At 35.3% G+C, this 20,894-nt stretch overlaps 2 protein-coding genes across 2 annotated transcripts; both read right to left on the bottom strand.

The window, feature by feature from the left end:
* Positions 1–1,821: 1,821 nt before the first annotated feature.
* On the bottom strand, positions 1,822–5,278 carry LOC100261307 (sugar transporter ERD6-like 16). The gene is made up of 18 exons (XM_002278161.4): positions 4,953–5,278; positions 4,781–4,843; positions 4,616–4,705; positions 4,466–4,525; positions 4,315–4,380; positions 4,136–4,201; positions 3,966–4,041; positions 3,802–3,866; positions 3,637–3,729; positions 3,474–3,554; positions 3,308–3,392; positions 3,163–3,209; positions 3,009–3,071; positions 2,864–2,923; positions 2,696–2,749; positions 2,521–2,580; positions 2,268–2,382; positions 1,822–2,167 (listed from the first exon to the last, which is right to left on the bottom strand). Exons 1-18 carry the CDS (start codon positions 5,169–5,171, stop codon positions 2,052–2,054), a joined length of 1,479 nt encoding a protein of 492 aa, XP_002278197.1. The 5' UTR covers positions 5,172–5,278; the 3' UTR covers positions 1,822–2,051.
* Positions 5,279–9,753: 4,475 nt separating this feature from the next.
* On the bottom strand, positions 9,754–20,856 carry LOC100251222 (squamosa promoter-binding-like protein 7). Its single transcript, XM_002277003.4, has 10 exons — positions 19,888–20,856; positions 18,485–18,657; positions 16,128–16,354; positions 15,951–16,025; positions 15,736–15,843; positions 15,279–15,396; positions 13,867–14,002; positions 13,483–13,645; positions 12,182–12,748; positions 9,754–10,446 (listed from the first exon to the last, which is right to left on the bottom strand). The coding sequence occupies exons 1-10, from the start codon at positions 20,424–20,426 to the stop codon at positions 10,147–10,149; spliced, it is 2,406 nt and encodes an 801-aa protein (XP_002277039.1). The 5' UTR covers positions 20,427–20,856; the 3' UTR covers positions 9,754–10,146.
* Positions 20,857–20,894: the final 38 nt, after the last annotated feature.

The raw sequence follows: 20,894 nt of genomic DNA, 5'->3' as shown, positions 1-20,894 counted from the left end.
TTAAAGAGTGTTTAATAAAACTAAATATGTAATACTTAATGACTTAATTTGACCTTAAATTAAATTATTTTTAAGTTGTTGACTTAAAACTTACTACTTACTTTTTACTTCTAAGTATTAAGATTATTTGTTGAAACTAACTTAAAATATATTCTAAATCATTAAATTAACATATTTATCTATATTAATTTTAATTAATATTTATCTTAACTAATTTTAATTAATATTTATTTATATAAATCTTAAGTAATAAATTTATTTGTTAAACATATATATTTAAAGTATTATAGATACATATGATAATCACAAAATATTTATTATAAAAAATGAGTTGTAAGTATGGGTTGTAAAATATATCTGTATTAGATATATATATATATATATATATATATATATATATATATATAAATAAATAAAGGCAAAAGAGATTTGATATTAAGAACAAGTTAATTATTTGACTTAACACTTTAAGTTATTTTTAACTTTTAAGTTATGATATTAACATGATTAATCTACTTAAATTGAGTCCTTATATTTATGTACAAGTTACTACTATTTTCTAATATTAAAAATAGAAAGTAAGAAGTGATCCAAACACACACTAACAAACATAATTATTTTGCCACACTATGACATCTTCAGGCAAATAAATGTGGATTGTATATATAGACTGAAATTGTTATGTAGCATTACCATCTAGTTCTTCGATCAAGCAATTGTTTCTTGTATCACTAGCTTGTACAGGTGTGGGACAAGCGGTGTCATGGTGGAAATAGACAATCGAGTTGGGCTTTACCCAGTGTTATAAAACATGAACTCGTGGGTAGTTGATCAGGTGTTGCTACAGAAACCTCTCCCACAAGTTGGTTCAATCCTAAGTTAAATCAATCACAAAATCTGGTGGACTTGTCATGACAAAGTTCGGAAAGGTCAAATCATAGGTTAGAACTTGGAAGTCAATAGCAGAGGAAGGTTTTTTGGTTTTTGACTTCAGAAAAATAAATCAATAATTGTTCTTCCCAACTTTAGGTTGTTTGTCAATGCAAAAGAGAATGGAAGACTGTAACAACTCGCTCCTAACCATGTAGATATTGTCTGCTTTTGACCCAAAGGGACTCTTATAGGTTTAAAACATGTCTACAAGATTACAACGAGTCCATACTTATAAAGTGCCAAGAATTTTCCCCTTATCCGATGTGGGATGTTACAAAGACAATCATGTCATTTTGCCTTTTGCCCTTATGCAATCTCAAATCATTATTGCAGGCGAGTGGAGCTGAAATTGAAAGACTCAGTTACCATGAAAAACATACCCTTTCAGCCCTATGATCATCAGCTCTTCCTGGGATGGTCTTATTGCCCGATGAGAATTTCCTGTGGATGGTTCTGAGAAGAAGAAGTTCAGGGAGAACTTCCACTGAAAGAGGCTCATGGTCAGCTTTGGAAATTATGCTGTCAATCTTGATAAAGAAGTAGCCTTTTTTTTTTTTTTCCCTGTCCAATAGTTCATATGGCTGTTCACAGTCCTGAGTAACTCTTTTTCTAATTATTTTTTTTTTCTTCTTCATTGTGTTATGTTTCAAGGCATACACATACTTGAAGGACTGTTGGGGATAATTTTCCTCTCAGGAAATTTTCTGGTATAAAATGTTTCTGTTTCAGCAGCTATCATGTTATGCAGAAGCACTATCATGGATCATTCTCTCCCACACAATCATGATTCAGTTAATGTTGATGGGCTGTTGGTTCTTTGAAGCAATTTAGCAGTTGTTCCAAATGGGACTAATGTCCAATTAACATAAAAGATATTTGGACTATCAATTTCCTAAGAAGGGAGAAAATTGACTAGTTTTCTTTCACCTCTGTTTCACAATCCTGGAAAATCGAAATCCCTTGCACAATTTGACCTATAAGAACACTTTTTCACACCACACTTTATCTTCTTGGTAGCTAGATTTTCATGACAAAAAATGGAAGATACATCGGTCAGTTTCACATCAGTATTTCAAGAAACTTTTCCGAGTACCATCTGCATGTAACCCCTTTCCTCTCTAAGAATCAATGCATGCTTGAATTTCTTCCAATGTTTTTCCCTTTGTTTCTGGCACGATCTTTGCCACAAAAAGAATGGTCATAGCAGAAAATCCAGCATAGATGGAAAATGTACCTGAAAGGGGAGAAAAAAGAACCAGGCATGGATTGAGTAATGCAACATAAGCTCATTGTTCTGAATGTTTTGTACTAAGTTGAGAAGCTGATTGCCTAACCTGTGGGACTCCAGCTCATAAGGAAGTTGAAAGTGTAGGAAACCACCCATGCACCCAACCAATTCACTAGCACCACCAAGCTGCCAGCAGCTCCCTTCACATTTATAGGGAAGATCTGCAAGGGGAAAAATGTTACATGCCTCTCTTAGTTTTTATGTTTTTTTTTTTTTTTTTTCTCTGCTCTTGTTTGGTTCCTAGGAACTAGAACTACTTAGGATTCCTTTATCTATGAGAATTTTACAGGTCAAGTTACCTCAGACATTATCACCCAAGGAACTGCCCCCATTCCAATCGAAAACGATGCTATGTAAAGCTGATATCATTAAAGAAAATCCAACACATTGCACTAATAGTCAGTTTCAATTCAGAATAACAAAAATCTTGTAGCATGGTGTAATGTGATATTGCATGAAATGGCTAATTTTTACCAGCACTCCACCAATAGCTAGTACAGGAACCCAATCAAGCAGCATAGCATTGCTCTGATTCACAAAGATTACGAGAAAATATTAGTACATACAGCCAGAAAAGCGGGAACTGAAGAAAAAGAAGTCCATTATTTACATAGTGATAATTTAGAATCTTAGATGATTTACCTTAAGAAAGAAAGAAGCTCCAGTGAGAAAGCATCCGAGAAAAGTTCCACTTGCAGACACCTTCAAATTCAAAACCATTACTCATTAGTCTTAAGAGGCTTTTCATTTTGATGAGGTAGAAAGACACAAGCACAACTATACTCACCATGAGAAGGGGTCTTCGTCCGGATTTATCCATCAATATTGCTCCAACTATGGTAATTGGAACCTAAGAATTCATTCGCATCGATCAGGTTTCAGAGGAATTATTTCACCCATCTGAGTTTCTTAAGAAAAATGAGAGAAAGTTGATCACAAACCTGAATACAAGCATAAGCTATGGTTCCAATTTTGCTAGAAGAAAGTCCTGCAGTCCAAATTTAGTGGAATTTTTCTTTTAACAAGGAAGACTTACAACATAAAGAATTTTGAATATGGAAGAGGACTAAAGTTCTTCCAACTTACCAGCTGATACAAAGGTTTCACTCACATAGAAGCCTATGCCATTTATTCCTCCAAATTGTTGGAAAACCATTAAGCCAACACCAATCTAGAGGAAGACACCTTTGTCATAAGAATTCAATTCAACATGTAATGGACTTTTTTTGCAGATTGTATACAAGATGCTTACGATCAGGGAACGTATATATTTGGTTTGAAACAGGTCCAACATTTTCGCCTTTGGAAAACTTTGAAGATTTTCAATATAGACCTGTCCACAATGGAAAATTCATCAACCTTATCTCAGGGCCTCTCAATGGGCGTTTCTATTCATGGTTGATGAAGGGAAGTACCTGGATTTCGGCAGCTTCCTTGGAAACATCGGCATCTTTGCCTCGAAGCCTCCTCAAAGCAACTTCAAATTCTTTCTCACGGCCAACCTTTGCCTGAAACCAAACAGCTTTAGTCTCAATTTTCTCATCGATTTTCTCCAGTCTTAGTTGTATGTAAATGCTCACCAGCCATCTAGGAGACTCGGGGACGAAAAATAAACCGATCAGCAGGACAAGGCATGGAACAAGTCCTTCAAACAAAACCCATCAATCAGTTCTATATATTATGGAAACTTTTAATAGGTTTGGTATTTCAAAAGAATGGCATATTCTATAGGACTGCAAATTACCAGTCAGAGCCAGTGTTCTCCATGTTGTTACTGTTCCTAGCAAGAATGCAACTGATGAACCGCAGACAATCATGAGCTGCAGATCAAAGGAAGAGAAAATTTTCAAAACCAGTGTAAAAATGACAGAAATATTTACAAAGAAAACAAGCTCTATGATTATGATTCTCCACCTGATTCAATGTTGTGAGCCCTCCTCGGATACTCTTTGGAGCTATCTCAGCTATAAATATTGGGACCTGTTCATCCAATTTGCTAGCTTGTTACAGACTTTGAACAATTAGAACTCAAAAAAATCCAAAAAAATATGATTTGGAACCAAGATTTTTGCCATCTAATGGTGATTAATTACCACGTATGAGAAAATTCCAATGCCGTATCCTGTGAAGAACCTTCCCATGTCAAGCAAGAGAGCTCCCTGTATATCATTCAAGAATCAATGTTCATTAATTCTTCATTCTAAGATACCAAACTCTGAAAAAAAAATGGCATACAATACATACCATAGAGAAATAGACAGCCAGCCATCCTGTAATGCAGAAACTTGCTGACATTCTCATTGCCTGCTCTCATAAAAAAACCGAAAAAGTTCAGTAACATGGATATGATCACTCAGTTTAATGACATCTCTGAAAATTCTTAATCTTACGCACCCCTTTTCGGCCTAAGGAGTCTGTAACTAGGCCACTAGTAATAGCACCAAGCATGGCACCAATTGTTAATATGGAGCCAAACATTGAGTACTGCAGGAAGATCGAAAATAAGTCAGCAACGCATACAACATGATAATGAAAAGGGTGTTTGATAAAAAAGCAAACCTCAGCCAGAGACAGATCAAGATCTTCCCGGATGGCAGATTGAGTTGGTGCTGAGTAGCCCACCTGCAAAAGCAACTCACATTGAGCTAAAAACAAAAAGAAAAGAAACACTTAGTTAACATCTTCTGTTAACCAAAAAGAAAAAGGTTCAGATACAGTTCAGTGTACTCACACATGATCCGAACTCAAAGGAGCCACAAACAGCAACAAATGTGCTTAGCAAAACCATCCATATCGATCCATCGGATCCATTCTGACTGCTGCTACCATCAGTCTCACACCCTAATTCATTGGAAACAATAATCTTCTCTCCTTGAACTAATGGTTTCTTCAAATCCTCAAGACCATTTTTTCCACCCTTCTCAACATCTTCACGTTGGTGGATTCCCATATCAAATACAAAGAATCAAAGAATGGTGTCTACGAAAAAAATTTAAGAATGAGCTAGCACTAAGGACTAATATATATGAAAAAGGAGATGGGGAGATGGGACTGCTATATATAGATATGAACACACAAATCATTGAGATATTAATGAAAAGGGTGGAAGAGCTTGAGACGCATGTGAGGTATGTAGCTGTCAATGACGTGAAGCTACCAACTCATCATCAGTTCATGGAAACGGAGGAGCCGCAGAAATGGTCAAATCCAGACAAATCCACATGTGATCTTCCGACTCAGAATCATCTATATATATCTGTACACGTTTGGTTTCTTGTTTTGTTAATTATCCACGCGTACGTGGCTCCTACTCGGATGTGGAATTTAAAATTGAAGAACAGTTGTCAGGTGGCTCAAAGCCTGTGGATTTGCCATCTTACTGCTTTCATAACCATTGATAGAGAAGGGAAACAAATATCTTGAAAAGGAAGGCTTTGTCCGGTTTGAAAATTTTGAAGGAAAATTAAGAGAGAAAATAAAGAGGGATAAATGAGAGAAAAGAAAAAGTAGAAAAAATGAAACACACATTTAAGGTTCATAAATTTTTATTTTTATTTATTTTTACTTCTAATTTATTTTATATTTTCAAAATAAAACTAAATATGATTTTTCTTTTCTTTCCTTAGGGGCTGTTTGGATTGACCTCTCAAAAGTTAGAAAACCCTTTTTGAAGTTTAATAAGAAATTCAAAGAATTTGATATAAATGTTGTTTAATATAATTTTTATAATATTATTTTTTAAAATTATGATCTTGGCTTCCATTTTAAGTTTTGATTAAAAATAAATAAATAAATAAACCATCCCAAACGAGGTCTTACTATTTTCATAATAATATATTGATTTTAGGGATCATGAGCCTAAAAACATTGGGATTAGAACATTGGAGCCCTTGAATCTGATAAGAAGTAATTCAAGTTAATTAATTGTAAGCCCTCTTTTTGGTTAAAAATATTTTTTTTTTGTCCCCACTAATTTTATTAAAAGAATTAATGTGAAAATAATAAAAAAATATTACTCATATGAAAGCTTTATTTTAATTTATATAAAAAAAGTATTTCATATCTAATAAAAATTTTATAATATTAGTATCTTTTTTAATTTAAAGCTCAAGCAAAAAATAAATGACTCCCAAAACAAATTTTAAAGTTTGTTTTATAATTATTTTCGAAAATAGTTTTCTATTATTTAGAACATAAAAACTAAAAAACAACTAAAAATTTATTTTATATTCTTAAAAATAGATAACATAAAATATTTTTTAATTGATTTTATGTAGTTTTTTAATATTATTTTAAAAAATAATTGTATAAATATATGGAATGATTAAAATTAAAGCACTAAATATAAAAATTATTTTTAAAAATATTAAAAATAGATTGAAAACATTTTAAGTTCTCTAATAAACTTTTATTTTACAAAACATCACAAAACAATTTTCAAAGTGTTATATAACATTTGATTTGGAAGTGAGAATTGATGGACTCAAAAAGGATAAACTTCCAAAAATGATTAATGATATATGAGCTAAAAATAGCTGTATGTGACTCACCATACAATGGTTGGTTCCATTGATTTTGAATAATTTAAAAATCAAAAACCCTTTTTTAAGTTCCATACGAGTTTTTATATGTGCTTTGAATTTATGACTTAAAAAAGTAAATATGAAAATAATAAAAAAATATGTTTTTTTTAAAAGCTCCATTTTATTTTATTTTATTTAAGAAGTTTTTTTATTTTTTTCGATAATAATGTTGTCTTTAAAAATAAATTATGACATTAACTTCAATTTTAATTTCTAATTAAATCAAAAATAGAAAATAAATAAAAACCTACTCCGACCAAGACCCTAATAATATTTGAAAAGTCTTGAACATAAAAGTAATGATAAGATAATTTTTTTCCCGAAGATACCTTTTGGCTTATGGAAGAAGCTTTATAGATTTCGATAAAACTTTTATAATACCATATTTGTCCTTTTATTTTTAATATGACATTATTTTAATCCTAAACCGTTAATCCCTCTTAAAATTAAAATATCTTTTAGATATTATTATAAAAAAAAATCAATCCAATGCAAGTTCCTCAGATTAGTTTGTCAATTAATGGCCAGCAATGTCACATGATGGTTTGTCAGGTTATAAGTACTGACTTTGGCATCAAACGTATGGGCTGTTAGGAAACCTGAGTTGAGAGCTTGAAGAAGCTAGCGAGTGATTTGAAATATTGGTTTATTGCCCACAAAATGACAGGAATGTTTACCACATGATCTGCTCACGTTATCCAGAAATCTTCTTTTTGGGTTTGGGGTCAGCCACTCAGCAATTATTGTACGGCTAATTCACTGCCGGTTTGCCCTCCTCCCTGATGGTAGGCCTCCCCCCATCCGTAAGGATAAAAGGCTTTAATATGGTGTTAAATCTGTTTGGCTTCTTCACGCTAATGTTAACCAGCAGATAATGGTAGATGTTGTACATTCTGGTTCAAAGAGTCACTTTAAAATGTATCTATTGGGATTGAACCTTAGTAGCCCGGTACCAGAATTGACATTTAGGTGGACCTTAAGAGTTTGATCCTAGGTTCAATTCCTAGGAACACCTCCTTTAAAGGCACATTTTATGGTATCAAAATTGACATTTAGGTGAACTTTAAGGGTTTGGTCCTAAGTTCAATTTCGGGGACGTCTCCTTTAAAGGAACAAATAAACAATTGGTGTGATTGAGGGGTCACGGTCCTCGGTCTTTGACCTTCCCTTTGGATGTGCTAAGCGCCAATCATAATGGGCCCAAATCCTGGGTCTTTGACCTTCCCTTCGGATGTACTAAGCACCAATCATAATGAGCCCAAGTTGTGAGAACTCTAAATTCAGAGCGAACAATATATATACGATTAAGACCGGATCATTACAATATTAGCATATGAAAAATCCCACCATAAGCAATTTGAATAGTGAGAAATGGAACAATATTCAGTAAGAGGATGGTTAAAAGCAGAAAAAGAAATGGCTCACCTCAATGGGAGAGGGGACAGGAGGGAGCATGTCATTGGGAGAAGCCAGGATGATCCTCCCATGGCGCACAATTTTTGGAATCCAGTGGTGATAAACCCACACTTCTGTAAAGTTTCTGATGAAGAATCTCTCTTTCCCATGATCCAGGTATTTCTGAACAAGCCTCATGTCACTATGTCAGAATCATTGTATCAGTAGCACCATTGACCTAAATATTTTTGAAGTCCATGTCATGCATCAAAATCTTCAAAGATTACAACAGTTTCTCCAAGATGATGGTGGACCGGTTGCACATTAGAAAGTTCAATGAACAATTGAATCTCTCAATCTCTGAGGAGAGGTTAAGATTTGGTCAATAAATGCAGCCCCAAACACATTGTGTTAAGGGGGATTATATCATCAAAGGAATTATATATATCTATATATATGAAAGCCTTGATCTCATTGCCTTTTCATGGTCCAGTAAGAGGCAAGGCAGGGTATATGAATTGGGGGTGCAAGAAAGTTAATATGTTTTACCGCTTTGTAATGATTTATTCCCTGTATGTCCATTTTGGGTCCAATGGTCTCAAGGCTTTAAAATGCATTCATATAATTAAAAGAAGTCCATAAATATCTAGTGTCAACTGTTTCTCCTATCTGATGTAGGAATCATAATCACCCTTATCATAGCCATAACCCTCATTGTGCTTCACCAGACAAAGGAACATACCCTTCTAATAGGCATAGTCCTCATGTTTCACAAGATTGAAGAACACACATTGCAAGATAGATAAATAAAAACTCACATCAAGTTCGGGAATGAGCTTTAACCATTTGTAATAACTCACTTTTAATCATATAGATATTGCACCATTCTTGACATCAATATAAGACTCGATTTGTTTAACCCTAGAAGAGTTATTCGTCTATCTAACATCGCAATCCCATGGGAGGGACTCAACGACGACATTTATTTTACAACAAATTGGAAGAAAAAAAAAATTCTAACACTACATATATTATAATTTCATCTTAGTTGTGTAAACACGACTTATTAGAGCTAGAACAAATAACATTTACATGAGGGAACATGTTCATTATATGCTTAAGGGTCAATTGAAATATGGAATGAGTTGTAATGGCCTGAGTTGAAGGTTGAACCAATAAATGATTTAAACTGGTGTGTTCCCAATAAATGAAAGTAACGTTTACTAGATAATCTGCCCACAAGGGTAGAAATTTGATGAGGAGATCTCAAAGGACAGGCCTTAAGGCTCCATCTTAATTTTTCAAAAGCTTAGAAATTTAACCATCAAATTAAGTAACTTTGAATCCAATTTCAACATCCTCTGCCCCAAGTTCAATCTGTGTTCAGATGTATTTTAACCTCTGAACCCTGCTTCCCAGAACCGATACCAATCCATGTGTCATCTTAGCTTATGTAACAGTGAGAAAACATACCATAGAGCCTTCATAACTCAAATTAGAACCACTGCAATGTTCAGGATATATATATATATATTATAAAATGCTACCAGCGAGTAAGGTGAATCACAACACCAGCCCTCTTTATTTAACCACAAAACAAGCCTCTCCAACCGTCCATCATAAAAATAAATGTACAAGAGAAATGGCTAAGCTGGAGCTGCTTTCTGGTGTTTTAGGATAAGAACAGCTCTAGGGTGTGGGGAGGGGGAAACTAGGGCTACAATCAAACATCCTACATCAGTTTTTGCCTCAGATACATATCTCGGGATGGTGCAAGGGCAACAAGCAGTTTGCCAGTTACCAACTGCCAGTACAGAGTCAAATAGAGGCACACGATGAGCACATCCAGATTAAGGGATTTCAGGAACCTTTAATCACATTTCCTATCAAGGACATTGGATATGCATAAAACAAGAGACGAAATGCACAGACATTCTGCCAAAACTTCTAAGAATTGTCAAACAAACACCTGCGGATAGACACTGCCAATTTGCCAACCTCATGAGGGTGGAGAAGGACAGCACATATCCCAAAACAAGCGGCAGCGGCAACAATCATATAAAGAAAAGGTCGTGAGGTCATGGCTTTCTTTGAGAAAATAAGGCTGCAGGATTTCCTTGGCTGTTCCTTGATTGAGTTCATATTCATAACAACCTCTCTGTTCAATAGTGAGACAGTTTCACTTCTATCTGTAGAAGTTGAACTTGCCATTGCTGCCAACCCACCGTTTGCGCTTATTTTTGTGTCCTGCAACTCCAAGGAATCAATATAATTAAATAGTTGAAAACAAAGGTGCTTAAATCAAACCAAAAATGCTACTAGTTCCAACTATTTAAACATCTCATGGAATAAGACAATAGTTGAATGCAAAGTCTCACTGAGTACTCATTGGTAGTCCCCCCCATCTCTTACCAACAGTAAGAGATTCCAAATACTTCCGAAAGCAAAAGAGCCGACATTCATTTGTCATGAATTTTAATATATAGCCAGTCACTAAGGATGTAAATTAGGCCGGTTTACTCTGGAAACCAAGGCCTGGCTAGGCCTTGGGGCTGACTCCAGGTCTAGGGCCTGGTCTCTACCCTAGGGCCCGTTTACTTCATTCCCCAGGAATCAAAATATTTGACAAAACTCATTCTTCCAATGGAGCAATGGGATTCTCCTCCAAAACCAAAGAATCCGATTCCAAGCATTGGAGAATCAAAATTTTCTTCACCCTAAATTTACCTAAATGCTCCTCCCACTAATCCTAAATATTTTAAAATTAAGATTTAAATATTTAAACATTCAAAATAAATATTTAAAATCATTAAAATAAATATTTGCCTATTAAAGCAAATTTTTTAGGAATAAGGTAAAAATCACGGATTCTTCAAAACATAAAAAATATTTTAAATTTTAAAAAGTAGTTCCAAAATTTAAATTGATGAAAATCTTTTTTTTTTAAATGCAAATGTTAGAAAAATAATTTTTATTCACTTTGAATTCCATTTAAATAGCATTTTTTTTTTATCTCCAACGATATAGTGAAAATTACATGTACTAGGGCTAAATGGTAAAAATGCACATTTCATTCCGTTTCATCTATGATTAGTGAACACTTCAAAGGTAATCAGCTTCATTCCGATTCTGTTTCCTACATTGTAAGTAGACATTCTGATGCAATTACAGATTCCGATTCTCATTCCCTATATTCCCTTCCTTTCCATTATCTTATACCCTTTCCTACAGTTCCGTTTCTCATAGAGTTGGTAAATGCCCGTCATAAGGTAAAAAGAGGCAACTAAACACCTTAGGTAAACTTGAGCTCTGCACAACACATGAGCTGGAGGAAAAGCAAGGGACGGGACAATGGAAAAGGCAAGAAAATAGTAATACTAATAAATAAATAAACTTAAAAGAATTAAAATTGAAAATTAAAAACTAGCTGTGGTTAGCACACCAAGTTCTGGGAGAGGAGGAAGGTGGAAAATGCAGGCAGCAGGGCATCTTTGCAAATGGAACTGAAGCCCAGCCTGGACCTAGGTTGTCAGGCTAAGGCTGGTTTCAGACCAAATTAGACCATTTACATGATACCTTCTCTTTCACACCCCTATAGAGGTGGATGAAGAGGGAAAAAAATGACACCGCTAAAAAAATAGCAGGACCTATTTAAAATGAGAATTAAGCTCCAAATAATGAAAACTAATCACTCTACATGCTCTTACATGAATCTGCACAATAGACCAGATTTGCCAGTGCTGATGTTTGTGCAAAACCATGTAAACATTTCATCACAATAATGTTAACTAGCAGATGAATACATGAGATGTTAGCATATAAATATATTGCATATGCAAGAGGAGAAAATAGGAGGAAAAAAAAATGATAACCAAGCAAATTCAATAGGTCTTAATAAGGCAGAATAGATCAGCATTTCAATCCTGAAAGTCAACCTTAATCAAGAAAAAAATGGCCAAATGTAGAAAATAAAATATCTCACCTCAGGGGGAAAGACAACAGGGAGCATGTTGTTGTGGAAGCAGCTAGGATGATCCCCTTTTGTCACAGAATTTCCAGAATGCAGTACTAAACCCCCACTACTGTGAAGTTTCTGATGAAGAATCTTACTAGCATGATCCATGTACTTATAAAGCAGCCTCAAATCAGTATCAGTGGCGCCATTAACCTGAATGTTTAAGTCCATGTTATCTATCAAAATCTTCAGAGATTGTAATATTTTCTCCAAGATGGTGGTCGACTCATTGTGTATTAGAAAGTTCAGTAAACAATTAAATCTCTGAATATGTGAAGAGGTTAAACTTCGCTGAATATTCTCCGATGCAGGCTCCTTGAGTATCCAGGCTATATCTAAAATAAATTCAGAAAATGCGGTTTGTCCCAATACTGAAACCTTGCACGAGTCAGATGGATCTTTAGCAAAAAACTGTGATCCTTTGGAACAGAGAGATGCATCAAATCTATGCTGCAATATCTTCATTTCCGAACAAATTTCTTTGTCTCCAATAAAAATAGGAATGAAGTTGGATAAGCCATGGTCATTCTCAACCTACAGATTGAAAAAGAAAAATGTTGAGTGCATAACCATTTCTTCTGATGGCATCAAATGCAATTCTAAGACCCACTCCAGATGCAAGTTTCTAACTTAAGAAACTAATCTGTACAAACCCAAATACCCAAAGGTTCCACTAAATTTATCTGCATCTAGCCTGAGGATTAAAACCCAGAAGCAGAGGGCTATTCTCATTGACTACATCCAGGTTACACAAGAGACTTGACACTGGATACTGAATCGCCAAACTCCGAATTAAGTCAATTAACTGGTTAAACATCAACTGTGTGACCATGAATATATTTTTTGGATAGGTAAAATATCAATTGTATTAACAACACCTAAGGAGCACAAAAAGCATATACAATGTATACACATGGTCATGAATGCAAAAGATATGTTACATAGAAATGGTTTGGCAAGGAAATTTTTTCATAGGTACAATGGACAATCTGGCATGCCATATATCAAATGAACAAGTTCAGTGTAAGTTCAATAAAAAGTTAAGTTACAGGTAATCCTGTGAGTCATGTCATCGCAAACGCAAGAAAAACCAGATTTTACCTTCATTTACAAAACTATTCCACATTACATAAAATTTGTCTACAAAAGGAGGACATATGACTTCAAAGTCATTACCAAATATGCCCACTTTGGAAACATACCATGGATAATCAAACTTCAACATGAGATAAGGAGAAAAGCAAGAAATAAAACCTTAAACTACCAACCTCAATAAATGCAGGGCCAAAGGCATTGGGCTCAGTATGAGGGATGTATATCTTGCAGAATTCATGGTCCAAACTACCAGCAGTGTCACCTTCAATCTTACCCCGAGGGAACACAACATGGTAATCATAAGACAGATACTTTCCAGCGAAAGATACTAGAAACCTGCCAACAAAACCATCATTGTTAAAAGCCAGCCATTTCATTACAGTTTTTCAACATCCCAGTGAAGTGAAACACTAACCATACATATTTAGCAACTATGTGGCTAACTATTTACTTGAGAACTAAATCTTTACATTGATGACTTTGTTCTTTTGATAAATTATTTACTTTAGAATCTAGTATCCTATAAAAAGCTGCTTACAGAAAGGTTAACAACACACCTAAATTTAGGTCGAAGCAGGTTACTTCCACAAGCAACAAACTCCATGGGCTTACCAGCCTCAAAACAGTTAGGATGCACATAGTGGAGCTTTGGGGCTTGCATCTTTACCTCAACTTTCATCACAGAAGTACCATCTATACCCATGAAAATGCATAAAACATGTTAACAAGTATAAACAAGCTCAGAGAATCACACCTTCTTTTTAACAGGTCACTTTTTTAACAGGTCAAACACGGTATTTATGGAAACTGAGAATTCAAAACCAGGACTAAGGACAGGATCAGATTGCAACAGATGAAGAGCAACTTGTCTACAGAGACAGATTTCAAGCAATATTGTTTTAGACTAAGTAAAGAAAATCATTAAAATGCAAAGAGCGCAACAGAGTATAAAAGGAGAACCCAATAAACAAAGGACATAAAAAACAGAAAACAGAGCTAAATATTAAAATATATCTCATCAAGGAACTCTGGAAGGAACCCATCCCTGTCAAACCTTAGCTTAAGAATTCACCTAATAAGACAAGCTATAGAAAAAACTCCTTGAGCTCCTTTTTTTTTTTTTTTCATTTTTCTTTTTCTTTCTTTCTTTCTTTTTTCCCCCTCTTGTTTGATAGATAACTTCTTCGTTTCCTTCTCCAAATGCTAAAAGAAGCCAGTTTATTTCTTATTCATGAGCACTCAGGATTATGTCTTATTCAAGCCATAATCCAATTTCTCCACCTCTCCGACCAAACGATGCAAAGGGAGCTCCAAATTCACATGATCATATGCTCTGATTGTTATTCTATTTGCAAATGAGATCCAACTCATGCAGCATTTATGTAATGACAACATGACCACAATGTATTTATTGGCAAATCACTTTTCTTCACCCCTCCTCCCCCTTTTTAATAGGAACCAATTATTTAATTGCATTAAAATATTAAGTACAAAGAAGGATGAGAAATCCTTCCAAGAAGTAGACAATCCTATACACAAAGTCTTATTCTTCCCTTTCATATTGGTCAATGTTTTCTTTTGCACCTTCCCTAAAAAATATTTTAGAAAAAAAAAAATCCAAACTAAGCCAACAAACCTGCTGCAATGAGAAACTTAAATTGTTGAACATATACTCATAGCATGCTAAAGGAACATTCAGATGCAATCATTCCAAAACTACTTGCGACATGGAATCATGCTGAGGTGGTTGGTTGTGAAGCTATGTCTAAAAAACACTCAAAAGGGTTATCCTTCATTAACCATGCACCAATACTTATCATCACAACACTTGCATTGCAGCAAAGAACTTTGAGAAAGAAAACTAGAAAGGAAAAACAAAAACAAAAACCCTAAATTCAAAGAGAGACAAACATAAAAATCGCAGCATTGTTTGACATATGATGGATCAAAATATGAGGTGTCAACTTACCTTCTGTAACACGAAAAATCATGTTGTTTAGATAAACAAGTACATTGCCTCTTCCAGATAGCATCTTTCCAGGTGCAGCAACAAAGTCATGTACATATGAAGCAGGATCTTCCAACAACTGCTCGATGCAACACAGCATTGGAGTTGAAATTGAGTAATCTGGCTACAACTTGTAGCTAGTATTCTTTAAAAGATTAAAAGAATAAGCAAGAAAGACAGCAAGGAGGTACATACAGATCGTGGTAAAAGAATAATGATTTTTAGAGTTACTTTATATAAATGTCAATGGCACATAGCTACTGGTGATATATAATTCATTAATATTTAATAAGTAATATAGAATAGTTACATCAACAATTGTATGCAAATACCAATCATCACCCATTAACAATGTAGTCAACAACATTAACCTCACTGTAACCCCAAAAAGTGCTATATAAAGCATCTCTAAACATACCTTGTCCCACATAAACTTTGGCATTGCAATAAAAATTGTTAAGATGATACACCCAGGACGGATATAGCCCTCCAACTCAATAGGCATGCTAGCCAACCACTGGAAAATCTGTAAACACATTGAGCAGTGTGTTAATATATTCCTGGTATCTCTGACTTATAAAAACATTTATTCTCATATAAATACTAAACTGTAATAATAATCCTTTAAAATACTTGGTGCCTAAGTCGTCTGGGAAATTCAGCAGGATTCCAATCATAGAGCTTGAACGAAATCCGACCCGTAGGGCACTACAAGCAAACATCAAACCAGTATATCAGGTCAATTACACATCTTCAAAAAAACTGAAAAAGTAAAGACAGAAGCAATTATGGCATTTAGAGAAGACCCACGGGGGATGAGTAAGCACTCTTATTATCACAGTAAGATGAAGAAAGGGTATATTTGGAATCATTTTTGCCTCCATCAATTTGGGCTTCTCCAGAACCCACAAAAGATACAATACCATCGCTCTGAATATTCTGGGAACCAGGCACTGAGCAAAGGGTGGAAAAATGTCCATCTTCAGACTCCAACAATGGTTCCCTTTCGATTAGCTGGCTGCTCAAGCACAAACTATCTATGCAACAAACAATTTTGTCAGGCCATTTGAAGAACAGTTAAGTGGAATATCAAGACAGATTTTACATGTAAATAGCAGAAGGATTTCAATCACTAAGCAGACTTAACCTATAGAAAAAAATTCACAATGAACATACAGAAATATAATACAAGTTCTTCTATCACATTTCACCATCATATATAAATTACAACCTCTTACTTGTCCTTAATTAAAGAAGGGGACAAAAATTTACTCCAAAACAAAACACAGATGAGTGACATCAGTTCAAGTTGAAAATATTATAGTTGTCAACTACCATCCATCAATTCATAAAACATATCAAGCATCCTTGTTCCATTTTTCTTAATTGTGTATTGTAAGTTTTTCTATGTATTAGAGAAAAACAGGAAAGAATCACACGCATTCATGTGCGCACACACACAAGAACAAAAATATAAAAGTAACATACAACCAATGTCATGAAAAATGGTAAGGTTACATTAATGATTAGTTCAAGTTGATGATATTACAGTTTTCAACTAGCATAGTTGTCAATTCATGAAACATATCATGTATCACTTTGCTATTGTATTTTTAATAAACATGTGATATGTATTTATTCATCAGAAAATCCACAAAATGAAGTTTCTAAAATCTGTATGTTGCTGGGATTGACTGGGTTTCACCTCGAAGTGTGGTGGAGATGTCGATTATTTCTTACCCAGGTTTTGAAAGTCTTCCTAGAGGCAAGTCATTATGATGTATTGCTAGTCACACCTTAATATGGACTGTTCAGTGGGATGAAGGGAGAAGAACGCAAGATTTTTTAGGATAGATGAAGGACTTTTAAGGCATTGTGAGATTTATTCCATTTCTCCGTTTCCTTTTGGATGTCAGCTTGTGTAACATTTGAGGGCATTCCTTTGTTTATTATATTGCTAGAATGGAACCTAGTGGACAAATCCACTAGGCTGTCAAAGGAGACACTCCCTATTTGGACTCCTCTAGTGGGTTGTGTTAAACTAAATTTGGATGGATACTCTTCAAGTAATCTGGGATAATCCAGGACAAATATGAATTTGATGGACACTCAGGAATCAGCTTGAAACACTAGCTTTGTAACAGGATTCTCTAAACATACAGGAGAGGTTCTAGCCATTAAGGCAAAGGCTCTAGCCTTGTTGGAAAGGTTGAAGCTCACTGAAGCTAAGGGTCTTTCCTATCTTTCAATGGAGGGAGATTCAAAGGTGGTCATTCCTTAGATGAATAAGAAAGAAAGAGGCTCATGGAAGTTGGATGCAAGGCTTCACCAAATCTTTTATATTGCTTCAGAATTGAGGTGCCCCTTTTGTTTGATTTCTCACTTTGCCGATCATTTGGTGAATTTGTTTAGGAAATCAAGGAGCTAAAAATTTGATCTCTTCTGTGGGGGATTTCTACCTCCCTGAGGGGGTAAGAAATTATCATTCTTCTTTGAACTTCATTATTTTATATCAATGAAATGTTTGTTTGTAATAAAATTGGGAGGGAAAAAAAGTTCTAAACTCCAACTAGTTACTAAAAGATACCATCATGCCACATGCCAAAGGGTTCAAGCATGTACAAGTCTAGAACGAATACAACAAAAAAATTATATCATATAAAAGTATAACTATATAGTATATGCTTGTATGGAATACAAAAATTATGTGAGTTTATGTGCCATGTTTAAAAGGTATACACAGTGTATACAAACAAAACAATAGCAACCAAACTACCAAAAAAGGCACGAAGACACAAAAATCATCCTCAAAGTTAATATTCGAATGGTACATGTTCCATTGAAATAACACCTCCCAATATTCATTCGAACAACAATTGCACTTAACCTTCAATATTCCACATGTGCCATTAACAATGCATGCATAATGCTTCCATGCAGTTTCACTTTTTTGTCATCCATTTTCAACCCTAATATGATAATCATTTTAAGAAATAAAATTTGAATTGGTTTTTCTCAAAAACTATTTATTTAAAATAGGTGAAATTTAAATTGGTTTTTCTCAAAAACTACTTAAAATAGGTGAAAGTGTATTATACATGTATGTCTGACACATCATTTTGCATGAAAGGTGTATCATATCATGCATCATGTGCTTTAACAGATACCTTTATCTGCTTCACCATCATGAGCAGCATCTTCAGATATAAGTTCCCCTTGAATTTCCTTTTCAACCGTGCCTCCAGAATCAATAGGTTTTCTACGTCGTCTATTATTGTGACGCTCTAATTTTCTTCGACAACTGCGTTTACCCTCATCAAAATCTGACAAGATGTGAAACCTACCAAGAAGTGGAACACCAGCAGAACATTTTTTTAAAAAAGATAAAATAAAATTCTAAATAGTAAACAGAACAAACTGATCAGGTAAACTTTTCCTAAACCAAGCATTTCCACATTCAACAGGAAAGGGTTGGAGTGTCCAAACTCTTATGATAAATTATTATTTTTTTGTTTTTGATAGGTAACTCTTATGATAAATTATATCAGTAAGTTTAACTTCTCTATGTGCCCCAATCCCTACATTCTTGTGGCAGTCGCATGCAAAAGTTCATGTAAATGCATGTTGAGTCACTTTGGGATGTGCTAAGCAGAGTAATAGTATGCATCCAAGAGAAGCAAAAAACAGGCAAAGCACAGAATTTTTCTTTTCCCTTTTTCTAGGCAAAAAAGAGCATTTTAAGAATCCAGCCCAAATAAGCTTAATATGCACTGTCAGATCAGTACCTAATAGCTTAATTTTTTGAGTGAAATTGATAGTTTAACATGGTATTATAACTTGTTTTCAAGGTTATGAGTTCAAACCTCAATGTTTGTTCATTTCCTCCATTTATTGAGCCCATTTGCAAACCAAAAAAGGCTGCCCATGAGGTGGGGTATTAAGGCTTTAACCCAAATTGGCCGGCTTAATATGCATCGTTGGCCCAAAACCTAGCAACTTGAACTTTTGTAACACCAGTGCTAAAGGGTTGAAAAGGGCCCTAAACCATCTAAAAGGAAAGTATTAATAGATGATAAAGAACATGATCACTTTAAATTTAGTACTGCCTATTATTCGCTTCCACATATTTTAGAGTACAATTGGACACCTACCTTCAAATTTGGGATGTGATAATTAAAAACCAACAATCCCCAAGATCCAATCATTTTGCATAATAAAAGGTTCCCCAACTAACATCAATGCAAGTGCAAAGGGATCACTCACATAATTTGACTAATTCTCAGCCGGAAATATATAATGCTATAACTGATAATTTCAATGAAGAGCAGCAAAAATGAAGTGGGCCGAAGGAATTGCCGAAGGATTTGCTAATAGAGTAGCAACATCCGATCCCTTTAAGCGCCCACTGTTAATAATTGTGATGTTAAAGCGATTTTTCGTTTGGAAATAGAAAACTAAATCCAGCATTGTCACATTAACACCTGCACCGAACTATATACAGACATATGCAAATCTGTTCATTATCTACAACTCGAAATCGAAACCCTAAATGACGAAAATTTGAGCTTACTTCCCACACTGTTGACAGTAACGCTTATTCTGTCCATCCAGAATAACGACACTAGCATTCGCGCAACGGAGACAAACCCTATGCCGTCGATGATACCCTTTCAGCTCACTAATATCAGCCTCACAACCCGTCACCTGACACCGAGCCCTTCCCGCGGCTGGTCGCGCAGTCCGGACCCTCTTCTTTCCCGGGGCACTCTCCTCCAAAATCATCTCATCGAGCTCCGGGCACGCGCAAGGAATCCGACCCGCCAAAAAATTCTCACAGGTCAACCTAGGATCCCGCTTCCGCACCCTCTCTGGAGCGTCCGGCGCCTCGCGAGTCAACGGCTCCGGTGACGGCGAAACCTCCAGATTGTGATCGGAGTCAAAGGAGATGGTAAATGGATCGTCAACAGAGAAATCGAGAAGGTCTCCCCAATCCCATAGAGCCGAAGCGTCTTCGGTCATCGGATGTTGAACTTCCATCTCTGAAACCCTCGGCCTTCCCGTTGGCGATGGCGATTGTTGCAGCGGCGGTGGAAGTGATGATGTCTCCATCTTTGTGGGAAACAAAACCAAACCCTATGTGGCAGTGGTTGGAGAGGTTGATTAGCGTAAAAGAGACGGAAACGACGGAACACAGTAGGTGAGATGAGACACAGCTGGGTGGGTGGCGGCGGTTATCGGTAGGTGATGACTCGAAATCAGAGTAGAGCAAGGCCCTTGTTCCATAAAATGAATCAACTATGACAACATCTTCGATCCTCCTTTTTTATTAGAAAAATTACAAGGATCAGTCTTCAAGAAAAGTTGGAGCCCTATTAGAAAAATTACAAGGATCAGCCTTCAAGAAAAGTTGGAGCCCTCGAGTTGCTTCCTCACGCGCCGCTTGATAGATGATCGGTCACCATCATGAACATTTCAAAGCAGTAATTTTCTTCTTACAAATATTAACGAGATCATAGTGCGTAAGTCTAATATAAATATTAATTTAAGATTATCAATACGAGAGTGTTGAATATGGAG

This window comes from Vitis vinifera, chromosome 5 (assembly GCF_030704535.1).
Source record: "Vitis vinifera cultivar Pinot Noir 40024 chromosome 5, ASM3070453v1".
NCBI lineage: Eukaryota > Viridiplantae > Streptophyta > Magnoliopsida > Vitales > Vitaceae > Vitis > Vitis vinifera.
This window is presented reverse-complemented; position numbering and strand designations above follow the sequence as displayed.